This window comes from Oryctolagus cuniculus, chromosome 2 (genome assembly GCF_964237555.1).
Source record: "Oryctolagus cuniculus chromosome 2, mOryCun1.1, whole genome shotgun sequence".
Classification (NCBI taxonomy): Eukaryota; Metazoa; Chordata; class Mammalia; order Lagomorpha; family Leporidae; genus Oryctolagus; species Oryctolagus cuniculus.
Genome location: NC_091433.1, coordinates 93320979 through 93334834, shown reverse-complemented (window position 1 = coordinate 93334834; position 13856 = coordinate 93320979). Strand labels below are relative to the sequence as shown.

The following is a 13856-nucleotide window of genomic DNA, read 5'->3' as shown; positions in this document are numbered from 1 at the left end:
ACTCCCTGGCCACAGCAGAGGGCTGGCCTGGAAGAGGGGCAACCAGGACAGAATCCGGCGCCCCAACCGGGACTAGAACCCGGTGTGCCGGCGCCGCTAGGCGGAGGATTAGCCTAGTGAGCCGCGGCGCCGGCTCCATTCTTCATTATAAAAAAGATAATTTCTTTTTCATTGCTTCCACAACAATACACACACATACACATATATGCAATTCAAAATATCTTTTATTAAATTTTTGACCTGAATAAGAACTTTGAATAATATTTCAACTTATTTCCTGACTGTGAATACTTTTGTAATAGAGAATTAATTTTTAATCTTACTGTCTTTTGATGTTAATATCAAACATTCTGTTATATTCAACTGAGAAATAACTTCAAGTGGAGTACACATGAAAATATTCAGTAAATGAGTCATGAATTTGTGTCAGGCACTGTTACTGGTAATTGTTACCTGATAAAATTTTCACTAATGTTCACTGAGATATTTGCCATTAACCATGATTCCTGGTCTAGAAATTCAGGCTTAGAAAGAAACAATATATTGCATAGAAACACACACATTATCAGTGACAAAACTGGAATTTGAAAACAAGCCTATCTGATGTTATTGCTCATATTTTTAATCAATAATGTTTTTTCCAGGATTTCATTGGTTTTCATTTTTCATTTTAATTTTCATTGTTTTTAACAGATTCAAAAGAATTTGTGCATAGAAGTCTAAGAACACGATAATATTCCATTTCTTCCTCCCTCTATCTTTCCCTCACTCCTATCCTTCTTCCACTTTTCTTTATTTTTTAGTTTTTGCTGTAATATATTAATTTACAATATAGAAAATAGCCTTAATACCTCACAGAATAATTTGTTTAAACAAGTAAAAAACGAAAAGAGCCTAGTTTAATGGGACTATAGACAAGGACCATCACCTATAATTGAATGGAAAAGTAACCATTTCATCCATATACAATATTTTCTTTAGATTTTTAATCCATTTTGAGTTGACTTTTGTACAAGGTGTATGGTAGGGGTCTTGCTTAATGCTTCTTTGTGAGGATATCCAATTTTACCAGTTTCATTTTTAAAGAGACTGTCCTTTCTCTGGGGATTAATTTACCTAAGATACATGATTGACCACGTTAAAACAGGATGCACTAAAATCTGTCTTACAAAACATTTTTTTTTTTTTTACAGGCAGAGTTAGATAGTGAGAGAGAGATAAAGGTCTTCCTTCCATTGGTTCACCCCCCAAATGGCCACTAAGGCCAGCGCGCTGTGCCAATCCAAAGCCAGGAGCCAGGAGCTTCCTCCTGGTCTCCCATGTGGGTGCAGGGCCCAAGCACTTGGGCCATCCTCCACTGCCTTCCTGGGCCACCGACACCCTGACTGGGACTAGAATGTGGGGTGCTGGCGCCGCAGATGGAGGATTAGCCTAGTGAGCCATGGCGCCAGCCTTACAAAAACATTTTTTGAAAAGTCGTTCTCAATACCAGTATGGATAATCATGGTAGGTTTTTTTTCCCCAATACAGGTATGGATATAATGAAATATAATAGGATACTTCGCACTACACGTGAGAAATGAAATGAAAATATTTGACATAATTTTTTAAAGAACCTGAATTCATATTAAAAGATTATTTCCAGCCGGCGCCGTGGCTCAATAGGCTAATCCTCCACCTTGCGGCGCCGGCACACCGGGTTCTAGTCCCGGTTGGGGCGCCGGATTCTGTCCCGGTTGCCCCTCTTCCAGGCCAGCTCTCTGCTATGGCCAGGGAGTGCAGTGGAGGATGGCCCAGGTGCTTGGGCCCTGCACCCCATGGGAGACCAGGAAAAGCACCTGGCTCCTGGCTCCTGCCAGGATCAGCGCGGTGCGCCGGCTGCAGCGGCGGCCATTGGAGGGTGAACCAGCGGCAAAAGGAAGACCTTTCTCTCTCTGTCTCTCTCTCACTGTCCACTCTGCCTGTCAAAAAAAAAAAAAAAAAAAAAAAAAAAAAAAAGATTATTTCCTATTGAGCTTCTCCATGTCCCCGAAGGAAACTTTAAAACTTCCTTATCTTTTCTTCCATTCCACTAATATTTCCTCCTTTAACTCTATCAGTGAATGACAGTTATTCTCCAGATTCTGTGCTCCTTCCTTTTCTGCTTTGTATTATTAAAAAAAAAATATTATCTGAAAGGCAGAATGACAGAAAGGGAGACACAGAGATATCTTCCATCTGCTGGCTGGTTCAGTATCCAGATATCCACAGTTGCTAGAACTCATAAGTTCAAAGGCAGGAGCCTACACCTCTACATAAGTATTCTAAATGGATTGCAGAGGCTCAGGTAAATTTCAGCAATCTTCTACTGCATTCTCAGGCATATTATCATGGAGCTGGATTGGAAATGGAGCAGCCAAGACATGAACCAGAAAGGGCTGGTGTTGCAAGAAGTGGTTTAACTCACAGTGCCACAATAATGGTCCCCCTTTCCTACTGTCTCCTAGTTTGTATTTGAAGACATTTTATTGACTATGATGGTCTCAGGCATCACTGAAATTCTGCAGTCAAATCTTTATCTGCAACTGGAACCTCTCTCTGCTCATATGTTCACTTTCCAGGTTGGATATCCCCACATATTTGACCACGGAAGCTTTAAAAATCATGTGTCCAAACCCACTGTGCCTTCTTGCCATTCTACCCTTTGTCCCCTTTCTCAATTTTAGTTTACAGTGTCAGTTAAAACTCTATCGCTAATTTACACAGCATAGAATTAAACTCCATGTTTTGCCCTTTGAAAAAATTAGTAGTGATTTCTGTCCTTCCCTTCTTTTCCTTTCCAAAATTACAATAATATCCTTATTTGTCTTCCTCTTAACTGTATGCTGATGGTCAGTAGTCATGTCTCTGTTCTCTTTTTATTTATTCAGTTTCTCCTCATTTGCCTCCCTGGGGATGACATTTAAAATACAAATATGTTCAAGTAATGACCATATTTTATTGGTCACCAATATGTACATCTTAAATTTTAGGAAGTGAACAACTTTTATTGTGAAAATAGCAATTATATTTATATATTTATATATATTTATAAAAATATATATTTATAAAATATATATTTATAAAAATATATATTTATAAAATATATATTTATAAAAATATAAAAATAATTGCTATTTTCCCAATGAATTCATAAGAATGCTTATGAATATATAATTTGACAAAATCAGCACATAAAGTTTTTACTGTTTGCATTAGTTCAAGTATATAAAGAAATTCTCAATTATCAGTTTCTTTAATGCCTTAATGCGTTTATTTCTCCTCACAGCCCAGAACACTCACCGAAAGGTGATGTGAAGCTCCACAACCTGGCTTGTGTCCTTTGTGCTTTTACCATTTGATCTGAGTTGAATCATATTCATGAGAACACTCATGCACATGTAACCATCTTGGATGTTTCAGGGAACTGCAACCTGATAACAGAAAGATGTATTTCTTAAAAATGTATTTATTATTGGGGCTGGCACTATGGCAGAGCAGGTAAAGCTGCTGCCTGCGATGCCAGCATCCCATATGGGCCCCGGTTTGAGAACCAGCTGCTCCACTTCTGATCCAGCTCTCTGTTATGGCCTAGGAAAGCAGAAGAAGATGGCCCGAGTCCTTGGGCCCCTGCACCTGCATGGGAGACTCTAAGGAAGCTCCTGGCTCCTGGCTTTGGATCAGTGCAGCTCCGGCCATTGTAGCTGACTAGGGAGTGAACAAGCAGATGGAAAAGCTTTCTCTCTCTGTGGGTGTCTCTCCTCTCTCTGTGTAACTGTGACTTTCAAGTAAAATAAATAAATCTTTAAAAAATGTATTTATTACTTTGGTCAGTATTGAACACTTCTTCCATAGTGCATTTAAAATGTTATTTCAATCGTGTTTATAATCATGTCTACAGATTACATTTTCACCTCCTCTCAAAATCATTAGGAGAAAGATAACTTCCAAATAACTAAGAGAATCTTTATTGTTGGGATTTTTGAATTATAAAGTTAAAATAGAGACAAGATGTTTTTATGAGATTTTTCCTGCTGTCAATATAGACTACAATGTAAGCTATATCTTATATTCTGAATATATAAGAAGCATCTGAGAAACACACAGAAAAATGAACTTTGAATCTGTGAACCCAGAACTGCTATGCTGAAGATAAATGCTGTTGTAGTTATGGGTGTCATCTGAAGACATGGCTGTGGACTTCACCCAGAAGTGGCAGCAACTTAACAATGCTCAGAGGAGCTTATACAGGCATGTGATGCTGGAGATCTACAGTAGCCTCCTGGCCTTAGTTGGGTTGCCAAAGTGGAACATTTCCCTCACATTTGATAATAAATGAACACTTTATAAAGTTTAATGATATGAGATTTAAACTCAAAGTATATGAGCATCTACCTCTATGAAAGGATTTAAATTGGCACTTTTGATGCACAGCTCTATGGAATACTACAAAGCGGTAAAACAAAAATCCAGTCATTTGCAACAAAAATAGATGAATGTGGAAAACATCATACTTACTGAAATAAGGCAGTGCCAAATGCACAAGTTGTTCCTGATCTGTCACAATAGAGCACCTAAAACTAAATCTGTGGGAGTGAAATTGACAATTCAAGAAGCAATGACTTGAACAGTCATCATATTCACTGTAGACAAAGGTTTTTTTCTCTTCTTCCTATCATTTGTTAAACTCCTTACTTAACAAGAGTTAATCATATGTGTATAAAGTCAACTGAAAATAGACGTCAGTAAAAAACGAGGGAATAAGAGAGGGAGGAGCATGTTTGTAACTGGAAAGCTATATAGCTCTCCAAATCCCATTAAGTTAGCAGGTACCAATGTCATCTTACTAGTTCACAGTGTAAGTTCATAACTGATCATAATGATAGGATTAAGTTTCAAAGGGATCACAGTGTTTGCTAATAACAATTGACAGAATTAAATGGAGAGAACCATCCAACATGGGAAGCAGGATAGCTAGCAGACTCATTGAACAGCACTATGGCCTCAGAATCAGCCCCTAAGGCATTCAGATCTGGCTAAAAAGCCCATGAAGGATCTCAGGCATGGAAAGCCAAGATAATGAGCAAAAACAAAACAAAACACCAAATGAAATATCTCTGAATGAGATCCTAGTTGAAAGAACAGGCCATCAAAGGAGGCACCACTCTCTGAAGGGAGGAGAGAACTTTCACTTTGAATATAGCCTTGACTAAATAAGGTCAGAGTTTGTGAACTCAAGAGGCTTCCACTGCCTTGGCAGCTCATGGCAAGAGCCTCAGGTGATCACTGACATCATAAATAAGTGTGTCAATTATTAAATCAACACTGTGCACTTGCTTCCCATGTAGGATCTCTGTCCTCATGTGTTTTACTATGAGAATTAATGGTGAAAATAGTCTTCAGTTTTCTTTTTAAAGATTTATTATTTATTTGAAAGAGTTACACAGAGAGGGTAGGAGAGGAGAGGGGAGGGGAGTGGAGGGGAGAGAAAGGTCTTCCATCTAATGGTTCACTCCCCAATTAGCCAAAATGGCCAGAGTTGAGGAGGAGAGGGGAGGGGAAGGGAAGGGAGGGGCGGGAAGGGGCGAGGAGAGGAGGGTAGGGGAGAGTAGTGGAGGGGGGAGGGGGGGGGAGAAAGGTCTTCCATCCAATGGTTCACTCCCCAATTAGCCAAAATGGCCAGAGTTGAGCCTATCCGAAGCCAGGAGCCAGGAGCCAGGAGCTTCTGCTGATTCTCCCATGCTGGTGCAGGGGCCTAAGGACTTGGGCCATCTTCTACAGCCTTCCCAGGCCATAGCAGAGAGCTGCATGAAGTGGAGCAGCCAGGACTCAAACTGGCGCCCATATGGGATGCTAATGTCTTCCAGCCAGGCATTCACGCACTGTGCCACAGCACCGGCCCCAAACAGTTCTTTATACTTTGTGTGCCTGTGCGGGTGCCAATTGTTGAAATCTTTCCCTAGTATATACTAAGTTGATCTTCTGTATATAAAGATATTACAAGTATATTTTAATGAAGAATGGGATGGGAGAGGGAGTAGGGGATGGGACGGTTTGTGGGTGGGAGGGTGGTTATGGTGGGAGGGAACCACGACAATCCAAAAGTTGTACTTTTGAAATGTACATTTATTAAATAAGTTTTCTAAAATAAATAAATAGACAAATAAATAAAAACTTGCCATGGGGCCCCAAATGCCATTAAGCTGGCTGGGAAAAAAATGCCATCTTAAGTGCAAAAGTGACCATATACAAAGGATTAAGGGTTAAGGGGATCATATAAGATCATGTCTGGTAATAATAAGATAGAATTAAAATGATTAGCAGTCCAAAAGCCAACCCAAAGAATTAAAATCACTTTAAATAGCAAGCACTCTGACATCAGAATCGGCTCTTAAGCCACCCTGGACTGAGAATCCCATGAGATCATTTCAGGCATGGAAAGCCAAAACACTGAGGCAAAAATAAAATAAAATAAAAAATTCCTACCCAAAGGATCTCTGGGAGAGAAACCCCAGTGGAAAGTGGCATCAAGAAGGATGTATTTTTCTCTGAAGGAAGAACTTCCACTTTGCTTATGGCCTTGCCTAAATATTGACAATGACTGCGGATACAACAGGCTTCCGTAGTCTTGGCAGCTAATGTCAAGAGCCTTGGGTTTCACATGAGTGTCAGTTATTGTTAATTTAACAACAGGAGTCAATGTGTGCTTACTTCTCAAGCAGGACTTCTGTTATCAATGAGTTGTATTATGAGAATTAAATATAAAATGTGTTTTCTCTGTGTGTGTGGGTGGATGCAAATTGCTGAAACCCTTATTTAGTATACGTTTGGTCATCTGTGTTTAAAGTTACTTGAACATGAATCTTAAGGTAGAATGGGACAGAATGGGAGAGGGAGGAGGAGGAGTGATGGGAGTCAGGGTAGGAAGTTGGCATTGTGGGAGTAATCACTATATTCCAAAATTCTACAAATAAAATTCAAACTCATTAAATAGAAGGTTTCTTTGAGGAAAAAAACCATACAAAAAATATGAAAAGAGTCATCATGAAGTGGTCTTAAATGGAAAACAAAGACATAAGAAATTGGAGAAAACACAAGTATAAACAAAAAAACTTGGTTCTAGTCTTCTAGAGGACCAAACTTAGGAGCAATGAGGTTACATATTTAACTGACTACAAACAACCAAATGCTGAGCACTGTATCAAAAAGGATAGTGAAACAAGCCGATTATTCAACAGTACTAGGAGATGCCAGTAGAGCACTTTCAAAAACACACAGAAACAGTATGACTAAAAAGGACATTTATTTGAATATTATAAAACAAGAAAGTTAACTAACATATATCCACAAATAAATAAGAGAATACACATTCTTTCAAGTGTATCATTTTTCAAGGTCAATTTGTTAGGTTACAAAAAAATAAACTGAAAAAGAATGGAAACTAAGTAGGGTATTTTCTTTGAACAAAATGGACTTCAAGTGAAAAACAGCAGTGTTTGATGTAATGTTTCAGGTGCTATTTAGGATATCAACATCCTATATCAGATTTCCTGTGTTCAAGTTTAAGCTCTGATTCCATTTCAACTTCCTGATAATGTAAATTCTGAGAGGAACCAGGTGACAAGTCCCTGCCAAACATGGGAGGTACTGGATTGAGTTCCCAGTTTACAGCTTTTGCCAGGCCCACCAAAGCTTTTAAGGGTATTTAGGGAGCAAACCACCAAAAATGCAATCTCCCTCTCTGGTTCTCAAAGAAAGGATATAATTAAAAAATAAAAATGAAATGGCATAAAACAGAGTAAAATAAAAGACAGAGAAAGAACGTTCTGGTGCTGTACACTTGTTGCTAGGAAATCTGAGGCTGGAATGGTGGCATGTGGGAAGCAAACCCTATGCCCATTATGCCTCAGCTCTGTACACAGCTACTAATTAAGATCATGGATCCCACGGCACATTCTTGAATTCTGCCCCTCTCTGGATCCCTAGATGCTGCTGCAAAAGCCATACTGTTCCTAGTATAACTGGAAACTCTGCCGCCTTGCAACCAGAGAAGAAAGGGCCAGCACAAATTTATCATCAACAACTTCTAGCCCACATCTCTCTTGCAAGGCCTGTTTGGATTTCTGGGTGCATACACTCAAAGTGTAGACCAGGCTGTACTTTCTGTAAGATTGTATGTCATGTGTGCTGAGAGGGTATCTGAGACCTTTATCAGAGACAAACAAAAGATTCAGAATGTAAGTTTGACCTAAGCAAAATGTACATTTTATAGACTGAAGACCAATTAATAACACAAGAGATCCAGATGGAAGCTACATGTAGGGACAAGGAAAGCAGAATTCAGATTCAGCCTCATGAACAGCTACACAACAAACCAAACAGAAAAAATAAAAATAAAAAAAATAATAATAAAAAGAGCTCATTCACTGAAATTCCCTAAACCAGCTGGTCTGCTCACACAGCCAGAAACTGAAATTGGCCCACATTGGGTTATACACCATTCATGATCTGGAAAGAATGTATGAGACTTGGCCTTTGTCCTCACAATCCAAATGAATGCAAAGTGTGCAATATTCCCCCTCTAATCACTCCCTGTATCCTGTTTATACTATTTCAGAAATTTGAGAAATGGAACCTTGAAGGAGGCTGTATCATGCCCTCACTACTTGTGAGCATGGTTTAGCAGCACTCAAATGTAAACCTATTGTTCTATCCACTGCTGTTACTCTTATGCCTGGCACTCTTGACTGCTTGACAAATCTGGATTGATCCAATGAATAACTACTTTGCCTTTTTGGAGAGTACATTTTACAATATACATAAAAGCTTATTTCTTTTTTAAATTAAGATTAGCTTGTTATCGGATTTGCATATTACTATTAGCACTAACAAGATCCTCAGGGCAATGGGTAGAAATGGAGGTATAAGGATTGATTTCCAGCATTAACCTAAGGATGGGAAATGGTAACTGTAGCTAACACATCACATCTGTAGTCGATACTGAGTGGATATGTGCTGAGATGTGACATAAAACCCAGAAAGCACTCTCTAAGTAGGGAAGGGAAACAAATACCAGCCATAAATGAACCCCAGTCACTGTGAGAACTATAATAAGGCCAAGTGGATTGAAGTTAAAAAAAGCTTAGAATTATACAAGATGCGATATTTATGTACTCATTTCTCTATTGTAGGACCACCAAGTTCTAGTGTCCAAGAATGAAGGAATTCAAAGAAGAGAGAAAAGAGGAATCAGACAAGCAACAAGTGATGAAAAATTCAGAAGAAAAGGTACGTAACAGATTTGGGATTGTCCTTTCACAGGATGGGGCTGGTGTGTGGGACACTATTTCAAATATTCAAGTAAGGCAGTTTCAGGGAAGTCTTGAGTGTCACCCACTTCCATAGTCCTTAAGAAAGCAAATCTAAGAGCTATCATAGCTTCAGGTCCATGTATGCCTGGGGTGCACATGTTGAATGTAGTGACTGAAACTATACAAAAAGGGTGGGACTTCAGCAGTTTGAGGGGGCAGAATAGGTGCTGAGGGCAGTCCTTAATTCCTAGAGCTTACTAGATGCCTCCAAAAACTTCAATAAAATGAAAACTGTCACAACCATGGCAAATGAGTCCCATCAATCAAAATTTTACTACATAAGAGCAACCCACAAGAGTGGAAGTACAATCCAGGGACCAGCGCCGTGGCAAAGTAGGTTAATCCTCTGCATGTGGCGCGGGCATCCCATATTGGCACTGGTTCAAATACCAGCTGCTCTCCTGATCCAGCTCTCTGTTGTGGCCTGGAAAAGTGGTAGAAGATGGCCCAAGTTCTTGGGTCCCTGCACCCATGTGGGAGACCAGGAAGAAGCAACTGGCTCCTGGCTCGGAATCAGCACAGCTCCTGTGACTGTGGCCATTTGGGGAGTGAACCAATGGAAGGAAGAACTTTCTCTGTCAATCCCTCTCACTGTAACTCTACCTCTCAAATAAATAAAATCTTAAAAAAAAAAATAAAGAAAAAGAATACAAAGGAAAAAGAGTAGTAATAAATATTGGCAGAGAATCAATCTCAGGAAGATGGACTGGATGTTCAGCCACCAAATCACTCTGCAGAGTAATATAATTCTGGCATTGTGGGAACAGCCACAATACACAAATAAGCCTCAAAATTTCATGAGCACAGAGATGACCAGAGACTCATTCTCTATTGGGGATAAAACAATCATCATCCAAAGATGGACATGCCTGGGTAACACCACTGGTTTCTAGAATAAGGTAGGGAGGTACAGTGCTGAGGTGCAGTGGGTTCATACCCTGCCTGAAGTGCCAGCATCCCATATGGGTGGTGGTACTAGTCTTACCTGCTCTTCTTTCAATCTAGCTCTCTGATATGGCCTGGGATAGCAGAAGATGGCCCAAGTTCTTGGTCCCCTGTACCCACATGGGCGACTCAGAAGAATCTCCTGGCTTTGGATCAGCGCAGTTCCAGCCATGGCAGCCATCTGGGGAGTGAACCAGTGGGTGGAAGGCCTCTCTCTCTGTTTCTACCTCTCTCTGTAACTCTTTCAAAAAGTAAAATAAAATAAAAAATAGAATATGGTAGGGAAAGAATCATGTGCAGAAAAAACTAAGTAACTTTGCAGTTGAAGATGGCACTTCAAATAATTGCTAGACACAGAATATTTGATAAGGATATTTACTTATCGAAGCAGTTCATTTACATGTTACTATTCAAAATAAGGTGAAAGCACAAATAGATTCTACGTCAAAGAGGACAAAATGTTTTTGAAGAAAACAGTCTTTGTCACACAGGATAATTCTGTCACATAAATTCCCTAATACCAGCTGAGGTGATTCCAGGAAAGGGCTTTTTCCACACATGACATTTTCAAAGGGTTTTCTGTGATTGTGTTGACATTTGTTTATGTTTGCCTTGCAACAAAGGTTTTGCTACTTTCATTACATTCATACAGGTTTTCATCTTTCTAAATTATCTGACAGAAACAAATTACTTATGGTAGAAAATTCTACATGTGCATGGTTATCTCTGAGCCCCTTGATGTGTGATAAACACTGCTAGAAAACTATGTTTTACATTCATTCTACCAGTAAGACTCCCTCCACTCCTATTTGCTTTATCGTCACACTTGTCAAATCTAAATTCTGACAAATTTTTTTCACATTAATTGTATTCAAAATGTTTCCCTGCTTTGTAAATTCTATGCTTTTTTGAGGCTCAAATTTCTGGAAAACATTTTTCACATTCACTAGATTCATGTTTCTCCTTGTAATGTCTATGATGCATAATCAGGGTTCACCTTAGGAAAAGATTTTTCCATATTCAATACATTAATAAGGTTTCTCTTTGTGAACTCTTTGATGTGATATCAGGTGTGACTTCTGGGAAAAGGCTTTCCCACACTCATTACATTCATAAGGTTTCTCCCCTGTGTGAATTCTCTGATGTCTTATGAGGTGTGACTTACGGATAAAAGCTTTTCCACACTCTTCACATTCATATGGTTTCTCCCCTGTGTGAATTGCCTGATGCCTAATGAGGTGTTCTTTCCGGCTAAATGGCTTTCCACATTCATTACATTCAAAACATTTTCCACCTTTGTGAATCCGCTGATGTTTCACAAGATCTGACGGACACCAAAAGACTTTTTCACACTCATTACATTCTTGAAGTTTCAATGGTCTGTGAGTTTTCTGATGTGCAATGAGGTGTGTCTTCTGGCCAAAGGCTTTTCCACACTCATTACATTCATAAGGCTTCTCCCCTGTGTGAATTCTCTCATGTCTGATAAGGAATACTTTCTGGTGAAAGGCTTTTCCACACTTGCTGCATTCATAAGGTTTCTCCCCTGTGTGAATTCTCTGATGTATAATAAGGGATGCTTGCTGCCGAAAGGCTTTTCCACACTCACTGCATTCATAAGGTTTCTCCTTTGTGTGTGTTCTCTGATGTCTAATAAATACTGATCTCTTCCAAAAGGCTTTTCCACATTCATTACATTCACATAATTTTTCACCCTTGTGAATTCTCTGATGCGTAATGAGGTAGGAATTCCGGCAAAAAGCTTTTCCACACTCATTACATTCATAAGGTTTCTCCCCTGTGTGAATTCTCTGATGGTCAACTAGGTCTGCCTTCCACCAAAAGGCTTTTCCACAGTCACTACATTGATAAGGTTTCTCCCCTGTGTGAATTCTTTTATGTCTAACGAGGTATGACCTCAAGCAGAAGGTTTTTCCACACTCATTACACTCATGAGGTTTCTCCCCTGTATGAATTCTCTGATGTGTTGTGAGAAGTGACTTATGAGTAAAGGCTTTTCCACACTGATTACATTCATAAGGTTTCTCCCCCGTGTGAATTCTCTTATGTGCTATGAGGTGCGACTTCTGGTAAAAGCCTTTTCCACACTCATTGCATTCATAGGGTTTCATCCCTGTATGGAAGCTCTGATGCATAATAAAGGATATCTTATAACAAAAAGCTTTTCCACACTCATTACATTTATAAGGTTTTTCCCCTGTGTGAATTCTCTGATGTCTTATGAGATGTGCCTTCCGGCCAAAGGATTTTCCACATTCATTACATTCATAAGGTTTCTCCCCTGTGTGAATGCTCAGATGCCTAATGAAAATGGACCTCTTGCTAAAGGCTTTTCCACATTCACTATATTCAAGAGGTGTCTCCCCTGTGGGACTTCTCGGATTTCTAATGAGCTCTGACTTCTGGTAAGTGATTTTTTCACATTCAATACACACATGGGGATTTTCTCCAATTTGAGTTCTATGATGGACTGCATGACATGACTTGCAGCTAAAATATTTCCCACAGGGTTTACAAGAATAGGTTTTATTCCCTTTATGTTTACTCTGATTTATTGTGAGATCTGATTTAGAAATGAGAGGTCCCTCATACTCAGCAGATTCATAGGGTTTCTCTCCTCTGTGGGTTTCTTGTTCCTTATTGAGATAAGATTTCTTAAAGTATACTTGCATCTCATCAGGACCGCTAGGGAAATGCACATTGTGAAATATATTGCATGCTTTGGGTTTTACTCCTGAAAAGTTTTCCTTTTTGATAATCAGTTTGGGAATATGGTGTGAGGTTAAATTAAGTCTATTTCTCAATTCAATTCCCTTGTTAGTTGATGTGTTATTGTTTGTGATTACATGTTGCCTCCAATTTATTTCTTGACTTTCCTGGTTGGTCCCAATCAGGTCATCCCCTTTCTGGGCAACTGAAATGAGGGGGAAAAAAACATATATGCATGAACCACATCTACATATTACTTCTGGAATGTTTATATATATATATATATATATGTATATATATATGCAATGAAGGAATTTCTTATCCTTCTAGTATGATTTTAATATACAAGTAAAGCATATTCCTTTTTTTTTTTTTTTTTTTTTTGGCCAGGCAGAGTTAGACAGTGAGAGAGACAGAGACAGAAAGAGAGAGAGAGAAAGAGAGAGAGAGAGAGAAACAGTGAGAGAGAGACAGAGAGAAAGGTCTTCCGTCCGTTGGTTCACTCCCCTAATAACCGCTACAGCCAGCGCTGCTCCGATCCGAAGCCAGGAGCTGGGTACTTCCTCCCGGTCTCCCATGTGGGGGCAGGGACTCAAGCACTTGGGCTATCCTCCTCTGCCCTCCTGGGCCACAGCAGAGAGCTGGACTGGAAGAGAAGCAACCGGGACTAGTACCCGGGGCCCCAACTGGGACTAGAACCCAGGGTGCAGGATCCACAGGCGGAGGATTAACCAAGTGAGCTACAGCACTGGCCCAGCATATTCCTTTTTCACCATTATGTTTTTTCTCCTG

The 13856-nt window shown here is 39.6% G+C and overlaps 1 protein-coding gene across 2 annotated transcripts in view; it reads right to left on the bottom strand.

The window, feature by feature from the left end:
• Nucleotides 1-7304: 7304 nt before the first annotated feature.
• The window catches only part of LOC100354896 (zinc finger protein 84), a 49772-nt gene continuing 43220 nt past the window's right edge, over nucleotides 7305-13856 (bottom strand). For both annotated transcript variants that reach the window (XM_070068628.1, XM_070068629.1), the window contains one exon: nucleotides 7305-13269. In XM_070068628.1, coding sequence (XP_069924729.1) covers nucleotides 11363-13269 — 1907 coding nt within the window. In that variant the 3' untranslated portion in view covers nucleotides 7305-11362. The remainder of the gene's footprint in view (nucleotides 13270-13856) is intronic.